At 42.0% G+C, this 15734-nt stretch overlaps 2 protein-coding genes across 4 annotated transcripts in view; one reads left to right on the top strand and one right to left on the bottom strand.

Annotated features, from left to right (window-relative positions):
- Nucleotides 1-406: 406 nt before the first annotated feature.
- Nucleotides 407-3217, bottom strand: agt (angiotensinogen). The gene is made up of 4 exons (XM_076285116.1): nt 2415-3217; nt 1817-2090; nt 1221-1371; nt 407-1090 (listed from the first exon to the last, which is right to left on the bottom strand). Exons 1-4 carry the CDS (start codon nt 3184-3186, stop codon nt 914-916), a joined length of 1374 nt encoding a protein of 457 aa, XP_076141231.1. The 5' UTR covers nt 3187-3217; the 3' UTR covers nt 407-913.
- Nucleotides 3218-5391: 2174 nt separating this feature from the next.
- Nucleotides 5392-15734, top strand: part of phactr2 (phosphatase and actin regulator 2) — a 42567-nt gene continuing 32224 nt past the window's right edge. For 2 of the 3 annotated variants that reach the window (XM_076286089.1, XM_076286088.1), the window contains exon 1: nt 5392-5634. In XM_076286089.1, the coding sequence (XP_076142204.1) occupies nt 5502-5634 (133 nt within the window). In that variant the 5' untranslated portion in view covers nt 5392-5501. Of the gene's footprint in view, nt 5635-14002; nt 14234-15734 lie in introns of those variants that run through there. The other variant, XM_076286093.1, reaches the window with a different exon arrangement.

Below are 15734 nucleotides of genomic sequence, written 5' to 3'. Positions count from 1 at the left end.
ATCAGCACTGGTCAGGGAGCATTGTGTGGGCTGTGTTGGGAAAGTTTTCAACTCTTCTATTATTTAGGCTATTGCTTACAGAAGCAGTTCTTCTAAGTATAGTTTGAATTATTCCACTAGTGATAAATGACTGAGAACTTTCCAGACTTTACACATCCGAAGAAAAAATATGCACTGTATTTATGCCACAGTGCCCAAACTGAAAAACAAACAAAGCTTTGATCTCTGTAGAAGTTGATGGTTAACATGTTGGACTACGAAATGGGGCATTATCAAAAAGAGCAAAAAGATTTGAGACCGCTTTCCAGAACAAAAAGACATTTATTCAAGTACACATGTACAGTATGGAAACAACAAAATAGTCTGTACATTTAATAAAAAAATATTCACATTTAAAGTTAGGGGTTTCTCTGAACAGAAAGCAAGTCTAGCTCAGATGTTTTAAATGCTAATGCTACTACTATCAGTGGTAAGGATAGTCTAGATCTTTCTCTACATTTTCACTACTTTAACACAGTAACAAAGATAACCTTTGCTGCCTTATGGACACTATATATTGCAAATTAAATGATGCTATCAGGGAGACTTATTCGGACATGAAACAAGACATACAAACATAATCTGTCAGATCAATGACATCTTAAGAGATCTGACATTTAAAGCATTGAACAAGCCATAATATACATGTGAAGCACTATGCAGAATTTTTATTTACTGTATACATTATTGCTATACTTCCCTGCATATCGTTAATAGTGAACTCATAAATAAACATCAGTCCAAAAACCATTAAAACATCGAGGCATATAATGAATTTACCATTTATCAAACACCACTAGAACAAAAGCTCCGAGGCTACCAATGGAATTCAGGTTTAAAAAAAATCCCCAAAGAATGGGCACCACAGGGCTCACTAGACAGCAGGGTTAATGATTTTGCCCAACATGAGTATGGCATTGGAGTTGCCCTCAACAATGGCAAAAAAAAAGGGCCTGTTGACGGTGAGCTTCAGCGGAACTCTCCAGTCTTCTGGCTTATCGGATACCTGGGATCCCTCCTCTGACATCTCAAACACCACCTTGCTGAACACCTGCAGAGGATTAGGAAGTATTAGAATTCTGAACTGTCAAAATAAAGACATTTTTGGTAATATTTTCATTACGAATGTTGATAAACTGTTTACTGAGGACCATTTTTGCTTTGGAAATCTGAAAGTGTACCTTATCAACTGTGAACTTCTCCTTGTTGCTGAGCCTTTGGAATTGAGCTTTTGATCCCAGCAGGTATTCCTCCACATTCATGTCAGTGAGCAAGGACTTCAAATCTGTTAAGCCAGTCAGGGAGAACTTGGGCAAGGACAGCTCCAGATATCTGTTGGGAGAACACATTTACACATTTACATAGACTTGCTACACAAGTCTGAAGTTTTCAAACTTGACTCAGACTACTTGGTGTTGCTCAAGGCTGACTCAGACATTAGGTAAGGTAAGGTAATTGATTGGTCTCCAAATCTGTGACGACAATGTTAAGATTCTGTTTTCTGTACCCATGTAGGTTCACAATGTTCCACAAACCATCTTACTCTTCCTACCTTTTGTTAGAGTCTCAGTAGGCATCAGGAATTTTGTGGGCATCATTTGCAACAATACTTTTGACTTTGCAACTTAATTTTGCAGAACCCATCAACAACACAAAATGTTTCATATCCTTCTGCAGGACCAATTTATAGCAGAACATTTTATACTATTCTGCATATGTTTTTGAGGATTTTAATTTCTAATTTCTCTCTCTCTCTCTCTTTCTGTCCATTACTCACCCTTCCTTCAGGTGCTGGTACCACTTGGAGAGGACCTCGGTCTGGAGCTGGCTCTCGATGTCCTGCAGGCTGGCTCCCTCGTGGGGCAGCACCAGCAGCATGTAGGTCCGCATGCTCAGACCCAGCTTCACCACGGTGCACTTCCTGCCCTTGTCATTCAGGTACTTGTACTCTCCCGTGTGGGTCATCAGAGGAACGGACACAGTGGTCTCCTCATCCACCTTGAAGTCCTGCATGGAGGTAGCCTCTGGCTGGAAAGCTGTTCTCCAGTTTCCTGAAAGAAAGAGGTGATGAGAATAATCTGGGAAATCCACTATTTGAAGCATATTCTTGGTTTCCGGGGTTGGTTGGTTGACTTAGGATGGGAGCATCACTGACAGTCTGTTTTATTTGCGATATACTATAGATCTAGGCCATGTAGATCATATCAAGGTATCGAGAGAAAGACAGATTGAAATATAAGACTTCTATTTGTGGTTCGTATGCCTTCCTGCTCTAGGCCTTGATTAATGCAATTTATTAAATAACACTCTTTCATCGCTATGAAAAAGGTTTCACCTCCTCACTCTACTGAACGTGTGTCATCACATTAATGTACCTTTAAAATGGACTGAGCTGGCAAACAGGAAATTGGTGGTTGAGCTGAGGTTCTGGAAAATCTCCTTGATGTCTCCATCTGATGTCTTCTGAATGAAACTGTTCACCTCCTTCTCAGCGTCCTCAGGCTTGGAGAAGTCCACCGAGCGAGTGTACGAGGCGTCAGAGAAGTCCTGCGCTCCCCGCACAAAGTCCTTGGAGATCTCACCGTCCTCGGTGATGAAGCTCCACACCAGGGTCCTCAGCTCATCCCGGGGGCCGTCAATCAGGGCGTTGATCTCCTGCAGTGTGCGGAGCACCATGTGTCCATCAATGAGGTAGACGCAATTCTCCGTCTCTGTCTCCTTGTAGATACCCAGCAGCTGTTGGTATGGGACAGCCGTCTTCTTGGATGCCCCAAGGTAGAGGGTCACCAACGTTCCGAAGACGTTCACGGGGGAGTACAAGGTGTTGGAGTCCTTCTGGCTGTTGGTCAGGACCTTGTACATTCGCAACCCTAAGATGTTCTGGAGTTCTGCCAGGACATCCTTGCGCTGGGTGCTGTTTTCCATTCCATTGCTGTTGGAGAGGTCACGGAGGTCAGGCGCTGTGTTGTCCTGGAGACCAATGGACGTGGCCTTCACCACTTCCACCTGCTCAGGCTCGTTGGACTGGATGACCTCACAGCTGATGTTGCCGAGGGCGAAGAGGCCGAAGGGGTGCACATAGACGCGGTTGGCCAAGCTAAGAGCCAGGCAGGAGACCAACACCAGAGAGAGAACTGCCTCACGCATTGTCAACCAGATACTTTTTCAATCAGGAAACTGTTCAGTAAAAATCTGGAAATGAAACAAAAAATATGATTGATAGTTTAGTTAATAGTTTAGTTCAAGGTCAAGTTGACATTCTGAGCATTTTTTTTCCAACTGGAAACTTGACTAGATAGAATAGATGCTGCTTTTTTCTCCTTTGAGCAGACCACTACAACACATGTTGTGAATGGTGGGCAGAATCACAGAGCGGAGTTCTAATGGGGACTTCATTTCTCACTCGTAGGGAGGAAAGGAGGATACGCTCTTCTGCTCTGATTGATTTCTTCCTTTGTCCCTTCGCCATTTTTCGGACTGAATGAGACATCGCTCTCATTCTCGCATTCTCTTACTCCTTTTCTCAGCTTCTGAGATCTATATTGTATATCTTATATCACTCATTACAAACAAATAAAATGATTTGATCTACCTCAAGGGTATTTTCATTTTTCCTGGCTCATTTAAAGGATAATTGAAATTAACAAGTTATTCTTAAAAGTTATTTAAACTTTTTTGACCATGCAGTTCACAAACTTAGAGCATACATTGTTATTACCCTTTTTGATAGATGTTTGTAATCCTAATACACGGTTTGGAAGATTGTGTGGGGATAGCACTTAAGAGCCTTTAAATCACTTCTGCTCATTCTCATGTAGAAAATCAAATGCTCTTCAAATCCAAAAATCTCCCTCAGTCTTAAAAACACGCACACATGAATAGGTACACAGACATAAAACTTGCAGTAGCAATGGGAGCTAAATTAGATAATGAATAACTTGAGAGTAAAAACAGAAAAATGTTAATTCCAATTACTGCCAACCAATCACACACCTGTGTATAGAATGAGTTTTGTTTAACTTTGGATTTCACAATGTCCAGAGAAGTGCAAACTTTCACTTACCCAAGCTCAACGTGCTGATGCTCTAGCATAAATGAGTGTGACTGGGGAGTTGCTATCTCTTTTTAAGAAATCCTCTGGGATGGTCAGTAGCCTCACTGGTTTACACATTAACCTGGGCATTGAGTCACTGCTTATTTTGTGTGAGGCCACCTCAGTGACAGCTTTTGTCCTTGTGAGCTGATAAATAAATGGGTCATTAGAGACCACCTCTGTGCCGTGTGTGTGTGTGTGTGTGTGTGTGTGTGTGTGTGTGTGTGTGTGTGTGTGTGTGTGTGTGCGTTTGTGTGTGTTTGTGTGGGTGGATGGGAGCGTGCATATTTGTGTGTGTGGTGGTGGTGGTGGGGTGAGGTTGGGGGGGGGGGTAACAGGAACATAAGCTCAACTGGGTTTCACAAGAGTCTGTGAAATGGAGCAAGGAGATGCACTGTTTTCCTGGACATGTTTGAGGAGCACTTGTTCATGTTTGACATTTCCTAAGTATGTAATAACATGTTTGCACACACACTCGTGAGTATGCCTTTCTTTGTTTATGTGACAGGGAAACAGAGAGAATGGGCATCACCCTTAAATTATTAGCAAGGAGAATCATCAGTGACAACTGAACTTAAAATGATAACAAGATCACTATGATAACTGTAGAGACTGATCACTGATCACTATGTATTCAATATTCACTATGTAACAGACGGTAATGGATAAAGAACCAAGACTGGCATAGGCCTAACTGAACACTAATAAAATGGAATGACCCATCTACCCAATATGTTTGTACCCAATACATACTGTTTGAAATGTGTGTCAATGTAAATTATAACCTTTAGGGTATTGTTAAACTGATATCCTCTACCACTGACTGTTAGAAACAGGTCCTTGCCATCCTTTTGTGAATCACTCACGTTTTTGAAAGTTTTGTATTATGTCTAATGTTGCCACCTAGTGGAATGTTCTGCAAAGATGCTTATGCAAAAAGTTCCTAGGCTATCTGAAGCCTATTCTTTTCCTATGTTTGGTCTAGTAGCCTAGATAGCCTAACTACTGTAATAGCAATAACAAATAAAACAAAATAGCCTAGTGGTAAATATCATGTGATATTTTATTGCATATTGTAAAATATATATTATATACTATTATACTATTACATTCCTGCTTGCTTCTTGCTCTTTATTAATTTAAACCTGTAGTCTACAGTGGGTCAATCACAAAGTTCACTAAGCTCCCGCCTGTAAGGAAGATGACGAGTGGTTGAGGAGGGGTGACTTTCTCTCAAAGAAGGGTAGGTAGGCTATCAAGAAGTTATGCCACAAACCTCTGTCATCTTTGACAGTGCCTTGTAGCCTACTGTTGGGTGTAGTGGGACATAGCCATAGGTATAGGTAGATACGTTTATTGGATAAGAGGAATGGCCGACGAGGATGATTTTCCAGATTTAAAAAGATACACGCCAATATGCCCCGTTTATAGAGTTCGCTCTCAAAGTGACACATCTGGTTTCAGATCTAGAATACTAACAAGACTGAGGGGTGCCCGTTCAGGTAAGACTTGGTTGAATTCCTTTCGAAACATGTAGCCTAGGTTAGGTACGTTTTGAATGATAATGGTGAGGTAACAGTTGAAACGTACAACCAAAACAGGAAAGTTGATGTAGGCTACGCTACTTTGAAAGAGTTGATGTAGTTTTTCGGTGTCAGGTGGATGACTGCCTGCAACATCGAGCAAGATAATGATGTACACACATGTTCTGTAAGGCTTAAATAATAAGCCATACAGGCATATGATTACTGGGGGTGTGTATAGCCTACTATGTGTATCAAGCATTGTTGTGCTAAAAATATATAATTTTATTTTAATCAGTCAAAATAAGAATGTTCTACAAGCTGCTTCTAGCCCTTCTATTTCCTGTAGGCTGTCATCGCAAGCTTCATTTCTTTGTTCAGTGTGGGTTGATCTCAGACAGGATATTCTGACATTTAGAAACGCTTATGAGAGTTTGCTTACCTCCCTCATCCTTCACCACAACTAAAGTGTGAACTGTTATCACAACACAATTTTTATTTTATTTATTCACAACATTATTTTAAGCAGCAGGCAGGATGTATAGCCTACTGTTGATACATACTGTATGCAGTGGAGACTGGAGGTGTTTGGTTTTAATATGATAATATATGACGTTTTAGATATAGGCTCACTGTGCATTTGATCAAATGTGGCTCTTTTGTGGTTCATTTTAAAAATAAAAGTATAGTCACCGTTGCAGTGACTTCTCATACAATGGAAAAAGTCTGGTTGGGTAAACAAAAGCAGGTTGTGCAGGTAGGAGTGTCCACAGCAAGGGCAGGGTATTTGCCTGCAACCTCATACACAATACAGAGGCCAAGATACAATATGTAAATGCAACACAAGTTAATTTTGAATAATGGCCATGTCCAAAACAGAATTCACTTTATTTAACAGCTGTTCTTTTATAATTCTACATAACAAGGAAGCAAAGTCTTGGATCACACAACTTAAAAATACAACAATTCAGGCCCACAGAGATTTTTAAAATAAAATGCAATTATTCTAAAAGCCCATTGTAATGACCTGCAGTTTCATCCCTACTTGCACCTGAAGAGCAACTCAATCTGTAGATTTGTGTGATGTAGTGATGGGATGGACATCAGAAATACAAATTGTGGTGTCATAATTTTACTCTGTTGAATCATCGACACATGTTGACCTTGCTGTTCCCTGTCTGCTGTTTCACAGCTATTGACTTGGTAATTAAGGTTCAATTTAGGGGTGGGAAAGAGTATATGATATGGCCTCCCCAGCCAACGCAGCCTTGTCTCAGCCTTACACACCCAGGCTAGCTCACAGAGCTGAACAATTAGATGAATTAACCAGCTGCACAGTCACAGCCTGTCCACATTTTAATTTCTGTGGCATATATGGAAATGTACAAACATGAACACATGTTTCTTAGTGCACCTGGAAACACATTATGGTTTCATAGGTAGTATTTCAGTGCAAAACAGTCTAAAATCCAAGATTGCAGTTAACTGCATTTTCCATGTAATAGAGTGTGTACGGTATTCATATGCATTAACAACATCATCAAGTAATCTTGTTGCATCAAGTGGCTACTTGATTTCATTTGCCCCAGCGCTGTATGTTCTGTGCCATATGAGCCCCATGGCAAGCATAGTAAATGGGCTCAACAGTGCCAACAGTGCCTCCAGGGCAGACATCACGCTAAGTGGGGAACACACTGTCATTTTCTCGAAAAGCTGTGTGAGTGCGACCGACCAAATCTCAACCTCTAACCACCTGTCAAGATCACGCACTGACACATTGCACCAGTTCCATTCAAGGTGACAGAAAAAAAAATGCTCTGACCTTTCTTCCTACTGCTGAGCTTGAAGAGAATAGGGCCGAGGGCCCTCATAATTATTCATCTACACTAAGGAGCCCTTTAATATAAAGCCTTTAAGGGCTGCAGGATTGACATGAAATGGGCTGAGAGAGAGAGAGAGAGAAAGAGAGAGAGAGAGAGAAAGAGAGAGAGTGAGAGATTGAAGGCAGTTTCAGGCTGACATGACATGTAGACTGTGTCTCCTTATTGTGAAGAGGCAGAAGTGCAGTGGTGTTGGTTTTTCATTATAATGACTCGCAGCAGGAAGAGCAGAGGCGTTGTGACAAGAGAATGAGCACAAACATGCATGCTCATACACGAACACACAAACACACACAGATAGTCTCCGTCACAGGCACACACACATGCTAAGGCACACGCACACACATTTAATCACATTGATGATAATTAAGGAAGCCTCTCTGTCTCTGATAAGCAGCTTAGATTGCAGTCACGTGTCTGCAGTTCAAAAGCATCTGTTTTGTCATAATCAGTACAATATAGAGAAATGAACCAAATATGGAACATAATGTCATATATTGTGTTTATATATTGTCATGAGCAGTGAACTGAACAAAACCTTTTTGTGTCACAAATTTCACTCCCCACAAATTTCACAAATTTTATACCCTGGCAACCATGGTGACGGTTTAAAACCACTTCCTCTGTAGGCTTCTACTAAGACCGATAGTTGTGCATGTCCCTGTATGTGCATACTTAGTGTAATCCATCTTTGGTTTTATATAACTCTCTCTCATCATCATCCCCTCATTGTGTTCTGTATCAGCCAGACTTCTCTTCAAGAATGGTAAAAAAAGGACATGTGGTGTGTTCACGTCTTTCCCTCCAATCTACCATTTTAAATCCCAGCTGAAGTAATAATCAGGGTGATGGTTCCATGTGCAGTCGCATTGTTTGTATTGTTATATTATTATTTTGTATAACTAAAGCCAGTTCTGATTCACCTGTTGAGCTGAATGTGCCAGAAGATTAATGTGTATATTTGATAGTAGTACACACATTTGACCACCAGAGAGCAAACGTTCTTCTTGGCAAACAGTAAGTGCCTTTGGGTGAGGGAGTGTGTGTACATTTCGTAAATGTGTTGAGTTTGTGTGTTTGCGTGTGTGGAAATGTGTGCCTGTGCAAAAAGGTGTGCACAAACCTGATATTGCATTACACAATTACTGGATTATCAGGTCTTTGGTGTGTGGAAATTATTCATGACGCCCCCATGGAGCAATTCCCCTGATATGAGATCCTGTAAACCAGAGTGTACATCAATATCATGCACCATGCAGCCTTGTGGTTCGGATGGTTTGATCTCCCTCCCCTGGCAGCTGGTGGTGAGGCTTTTTATAATATTCATAAATAATACTTGTAAATGTGACACACTGCTTCTCTGAATTATCAGATGAAAGTGTGCACATGAATTAGCCATGTAGGCAGAGAGGACTCCAGGGAAGATGATGGCCTGAGCCAGATCATCTGAACCTTTCGCAGCTTTTAATGTCATGGATGTCGCACTTCGCCACCTCACCAACTTATTCATGTAATTACAGAGATCGAGGAAGCGGAGGGCTATATTACAAGGCATCGTGGGCTTTCTGAAAAAGGTTCAAATACGGCAGAGAATATTCATGTCCAACAGTCTTCTTGCAGTAGCACTTTAGAACAGAGCTTTTACAAAGCCGAGTGATCCGCTGTTGAAGAGTCATGTTTGTCTAAAACACAGTTTTTACTTTCTATGGCCCAAACTATATAACAATGATCAGGCTTTACATATGGATATATTCACATTTGTAATTGATATTACACTTATATTTGAATTCAAAACATGTTAAGGTAATCTTTTGAACTAATGAAGTAAACTGTGCACTGACATTGCTGTAACTGGCTAAGAAGTGTTTATATTCTTTGGCATCTGTTCTGATGGTGTGTGATTAAGTGCCTGTCATTGATTATGTCCACATTAGACCTGCTGTCCTCCTGTGGCCTTCTGGGAAACCCTGGGAAGCAGAGACTTGATCCCCATCAGATGTGGGAAGTGCCAATTGTGTGTGTGTGTGTGTGTGTGTGTGTGTGTGTGTGTGTGTGTGTGTGTGTGTGTGTGTGTGTGACAGCTGCGGGCATAGAGGGTTGTTTAGACCAGTCACTCATGGAGCATGCATTTAATTTACTCTCTTTCTCTCTCCTTTCATTCTATCTGTTTTCCGTTCTCTTACTCTCTCTCTCTCTCTCGTTCTCATTCCCTGCCACGCTCTCCTGCTTGTTGTCGATTTCTCAGAGAGGGATAGAACACCACTGCCTGGAAGGAGATGCCCCCTCAGAGGGCTATTTAACATCATGCACGTTCTATTCATCCCCTCCCTCTCTCTTCTTCCCCTTTTTAATCAACCCGTTGCTCTTGTTTCATTATCCTCTCCTTTAATTGCGATCTCTCTTCATTTTGCCTTTCCTTTTGTATCAGAATCCTGCGCTATCTCGCTCGCCTCCTGTCTAGAGCTCACCTCCCCCGTTCTCTATCTCTGGTTCTTTTTATCTGTCCACCGCTCTCATTCCCTCTCTCTCCCTTTTCTCCCTTTATTGTTTGTCTCTCTTCAGCCCCTCTCTTAATTGCAATCTCTCTGTCACTCTCTTCATCTATAGCCCTCCCCTCTCTCTCTCTCTCTCTCTCTCTCTCTCTCTCTCTCTCTCTCTCTCTCTCTCTCTCTCTCTCTCCATATCTCTCTTTTCTTTCCTCTCTCTTTGTTTCCTCCACTTTATCCCACTGTTCTGACATGGTCGTGTCTTGGCTATGAAAGGGAACTGCAGTAATGGAGGTGGTGTGTGTGTGTGTGTGTGTGTGTGTGTGTGTGTGTGTGTGTGTACATACACATGCGTGGGCACTCTTCTCTTTCCCTCTCAGACACACACAAGTGGCTGTGTGGGAGAGATGGACCCCTCGCTCTCTGATCCTTGATTACCCTGCATGTCCAGTGGTTGCTGGAGTGGGGAAAGGGGACCAGGTCTACCAATCAATTTGTTTCTTTACTTTTCTCTATTTGAGCGAGAGGCTTTCCAAAGGCTGCATTTTTGTTTTAGGTTGCAGGTTGAGCTGTCCTGTGTTGCCTGGAGCAGTGAAAGGTTGACACCCCCTGGTTTACATTTATTTGTTTATTTGAGTGGTGGGTGATCTATCTCTCTCTGTCTGTCTTTCTTGCTCTCTCTCTCTCTCTCTCTCTATCTGTCTCTCTCTCCTTTTCTCTCTCTCTCTCTCTCGCTCTGAGGTAGGTTTATATAAGGCACTGGTTTAGGTTGCCTGTTGAGTAGATGACGATGATTCACAGGTTAGGCTGCTGAGTACATAATTTGCTTTGATTTTTTGGATTCATCTCTACACAGAGGACCAAGAGAGCAATATAAATCTCTAAAAATAATCACCATCACCATAGAACATGCTTTTCTTGTTCACTTTCACTCCTACACGGTAAATAAGTTGATAACTCTTAATAACATCACAGACTGGGACAAAACAAAAAAAAGAATTTTGTCACATTCAATTCACAATCACACAGTCCACGAAATGGCAAATTTAGCTAAAAATATGTAACAACTCAAACCATTAAGACCTTTCTCCTCATACCACCATTCGCCCAATTATCAAACGGTAACCCATCTCTGTTAAAGTGTTCAACTTCAGTATGTTGACCTGTACTAGGGTGAGCAATGTGAGACAATGTCACCTTGTTGCCATGATGATTTAGCTTTAATCATGTTCTCTCAACGTTTAGGACACCATTACTCTGTCACACTCGGAAATGAACGGTGGACTTTGATACTGTGAAATTTCCATGAAGCAGGTGGAAAACTGTTCAACTGTTGAGTCTGCATATTTAAATCCTGTTTGTCCACCATGCTATAAACCTTAAGCTGATGATGTACAAGGCAAGTTCCCATTGGAATATATGTATGATATGTTTTGGGATTTTTTTTTTTCCTGGAGCATTTTTAAACATCACAAATCACTAGGCAAATTATTGATAATATGATCATACTGTATAATTTCCCAGCAACATTGCATAAAAAGTTGCTCCATGCATCATCACTTAGATTTGCAAAAGTGCAGGTGGCATGTAATGTGTTTTTTATGTAAATACATGCCATTTACTGTCACTGGATAAATCCATTGAAAAGAACCACAAAAACAAAACATGTGAAACACGGTCAAGGTAATCAGAGCTACATACATAGACCTCCTGGACCTTCAAAATACATGCATAAACAACATTTGTGGATGTCCATTCATGCAAGAGCAAACCATTGGTTTCAAATAATGTTTTGGAAGTATTCAATGGACAGAGAAAGCTCTTTAAAATAAACATAGCTAATCAGAACTGTAGGGTGCAGACCTTGCTCTTGATTCTTCAGATGACATGCTAGCAGGGAAGATGGTAGTCAAGGCTTTCAGCTGGTTTGGCTGTGTGCCCAGCTGCCATTATCTAGATTGCGGGTTGGAACCATGCAGAGGGACAAACCACATGCTTTACTGTAATGTGCACTTTTGATACAGGGTTTTATTTGCCCTGTGTGGGGGGCAGCTGTGTCAACCATCTTCATATGGTGTCTTCATCCACATCGTGACACACAGTTGTTTCTCATCTTGTAGATGTGTTTCTTCATCAGGTGGTTAGGGTTAGGGGTATGGTTAGCTATTTCTGGTGTCAGATAAACCGTCTCTCCCTAGTGAAACCAGCCGAAGTTCTACTGTTTGAGCCACCGCCAGAAATTGAAAGGGTTCTCAGTCCTTAAACAATGTTTAAAGGAAACCAATTAAAAGCTGATCAGATTCATCACTCATGTCTTGTTGACCTACAGTGCAACTATCATCTAATCAGTTGTTATTCATTTTGACATTACATTTAGGTTTGTCAAGTTCTTTCAGTGATGCAGAGGTGAAGAATACGGCAGGTTTGTATGTTGGTTTGTAAAGTGGCTCTGGAGTGTAGAGTGACAGAGAAGACGTAGTTCTCCTGCTTAGCGATGGCATTTAATCACATCCATTGAACATACTGTATGCCTGCCAAGGGGGCTGTGCAAGATCTGTCTTCTTCGACTTATCTTGTGTTTTATGATAAGTGCTGTTCTAATGGATTTTTAAACAACAACCGTCGCTTTAATAATAATAAAAAACACCTTTTAGAGTGTGTCTTGGCCAAAGACCCATTAAAATGATATTATGATATTATGATATAAAAAGATATTAAACTATATCTCTCATTCTCTGAGGAGACATTATTGTCACTTTGGGGCGGCAGTGGCTCAGGAGGTAGAGGAGACATCCAGCAGCTGGAAGGTTGTATATATATATTTCCTTTCTTTTCTTTTCCTTTATATATATATATATATATATATATATATATGCAGCGGTGAATCATCCTTCTTGAACGGTGGCCAATTTTATCATCGAGCCTGTGGCTGAAAATAGGCCCGAACTGTGAGAGACTTTCACCCACGGTGCGTGTGCTCTCTCTGCGCTGCACTGCACTGCAGCACTGTGGGGTAGGCAGTGGTGAGGTGCTTGAAAAGGCCGGGTGACTGCTCAACAGAGTATCTCACCGCGCATCGGGTGACCCAGACAAAATCAACTTCGCTTTTCTGAGGCCTCTCTAAACACCTGTGCATCAAGCTCTTCAGTGCAGGAATTGTTTTATGAGAGGCTGTGAGAAAGAAAAGATTCGGCATGGAACGCCACACACACACACACACACACACACACTCAGTCTTTCTCATACACAAAAACACACCAAAAAGATAGCAGCACATGACACTCGTGGACACTCGTGAACAAATGTAAGTCTTGTTTTGTGCAATTTTTAATAAGACTTAAATACATCTTGGATAAGTCATTTTTCTCAACAGCATTGTTAGAAATGGTTGTCACATAACGGAAGTGGCCTCTCACTGCCCTAGTCTCTTTTTCACACAGTCTCTCTGTCACTCTCTTTTTGTCCTCACTCTCTATTTCTCCGCTAGTCCCTCACTCAGATTATCTTTCATTGAGCTTCTCTCTCTCTTTCTCTCTAGTCTGTGTGTTGGTCTCTCAGCTCCTCTTTCGCCCTCCCTCCACCACTGTCTCTCTCTGACGGCCCGGGGCTACAGCTAAAAGCCCCAGTGGACTGGGTGGTTCCACTTGATGGGCTCTCGTCGGCTCAATCAGCCGGGCTAATGGAGGTTAGGGTTGTTTGTCATGCCTTCTGCCTGGGACCTGGTGGGCTTCCTGGAGAGTTTGGTTGCCGTGGAGGTGGTGGTGGTGGTGGTGGTGGTGGTGTGTGGGGGGGGGGACGGTGGGGTGGAGGAGGAGCGCAGCAGGAAGGAATGCTGAGAGCGAACATCGGACAGAGACTAGACATCGACACAGGAGGGGCTAGAGCCACCGTCAGGAGAGGGAGTGTGGGAGCGAGAGAGGGGGTGAGGTAAAGAGAAAAAGAGAGGGAGACAGGGAGGAGGTGGTGGTGTGGGAAAGAGAGAGAGGGAGAGAGAAAGAGAGATAGGGAGAGACGGTACCAGGTTGAGTGAGAGTCACACATTGAGTTAAAGAGAGAAAAACTGAGAGAGGCTAAGGGAGTGTGAGGGAGTGAGTTAGAGAGAGAAAGTGAGAGAGAGGGAGGGGGAGAGAGAGAGAGAGTAGAGGAGAAAACACAGAGGATCTACCCAGCTGAAGCAGTCACTCTCTCTCCTTCAAGTCATGGACCATGCCCGTGAGTCTGCTCTTACTTTCTATGTGTGTGTGTGTATGTGTGTTTTTGCTTGCATACACTGTAGTTACTGGATACAACACTGTTTGCTTTAGCTAATGAAGTTTCCTACACACTGTGTTTAATACACACAGTACTTTCAGATCCAATTACCACTGCTAGCCACTATTGTTTTTAGATTTAGCACAATTTACCTCTAAGCTTTGCACTCAAGCCAGGCTCTTTTGAAAAACTGCAGCATCACCGCTTAAATGCCACAGGACCTTAAATGGTTGCCATGAAACACCAAAGCTGTCTTTAGCCTCTCGAGTCCTCTGACCACGATTGTGTCCAGATAGGAAAAGATCAAGTGTATTGCTTTCTCTCTGTCTCTGTAGTTACCAATGGAAACTCCCCAGGAAGAGACTTCAACTGTTGAATAAACAGCCTGTCCCCCAGTGATGGGGCAGAGTTACAGTCAGGCTATATTTGGTCCCTGTCATATGATGTGTTTAATTGGGTATGCCATGCATTGCGAACGTCATAACATTTGTGGGAGAAGTGCCTATTAGTCCGGACCACTGTGATCTGACCTCACTGATGTGCGTCTTAAAGGGAGAGATGGAGAATGGGGTGCATTTGCAGGATACAGATGGTAACAAATGAAGTGTCTATGTTTTAGCAAGGGTTTTAATGGAAACACACAGAGAATAGGCTGTGGGATAAAGCACACAGTGAGGGGAGTGAGACTGAAGTCATTACAGAACTCTGGAGTCCCTGGAGTCACAGTAATATAAATAGAGCCTGGGCTGGTTCTCTTACACTGATTCAAATCTGTGTGTTTTAAACATAAGCTATGCCAGTGTGTGTGTGTGTGTGTGTGTGTGTGAGTGAGTGAAAGATGGGGGAGGAGTGAAGGACAGACTACTTGTGGAGTCCTGTGTAAGCACAATAATTAACACACTGTTGTTAGAAAGTGAAAATGTCCCCTTGGCCTGAATTCAGCATGTATTTTGCAATGTAAAATGCAAACCTTGGATTTGTTTAAAAGTGCTTTGTATAATCTAATTTCTGGTTAGGTATTTTGCATCGTCATCAAATCCCTGCGGTGTATGATATCTCAAAGGCTCTTAGTACTCTCTTTATGTTAGCTGGGACACAGGTTTAATGGAGAGAGAGTTAGAGATCAATACATAACTTTCAGAGTGGCTTTTCCGATGCTGAAAAACATGCTCTTGGTGTTACTATCAGACGCTCCATAGTAGATGTGGGTATGAGGATATATATGGATCACACAGGGAGTCTCAAACTGCTCTAATGTTTTTGTGGAGTTGCTACATCATTTCCCATGGTTCTCATGGCCTGGCATGTATCTTTTCCCCTGGAATCATATTACGCACGTTCATCTATGTTTTCCCTGGAGTCATGTGACCTAAATCTTTTACATTTAGGAAAAAGACTCTTTTTAATTTCCTCTTTATTAGTATGTGACAACAGCCTGTTCTGAATCATTGTTTAAACTGAC

Source organism: Alosa pseudoharengus, unplaced genomic scaffold (genome assembly GCF_046254945.1).
Source record: "Alosa pseudoharengus isolate Yale_2024_CS ecotype anadromous, Long Island Sound unplaced genomic scaffold, YU_APseudo_1.1 YU_APseudo_1.1_scf_15, whole genome shotgun sequence".
Classification (NCBI taxonomy): Eukaryota; Metazoa; Chordata; class Actinopteri; order Clupeiformes; family Clupeidae; genus Alosa; species Alosa pseudoharengus.
This window is presented reverse-complemented; position numbering and strand designations above follow the sequence as displayed.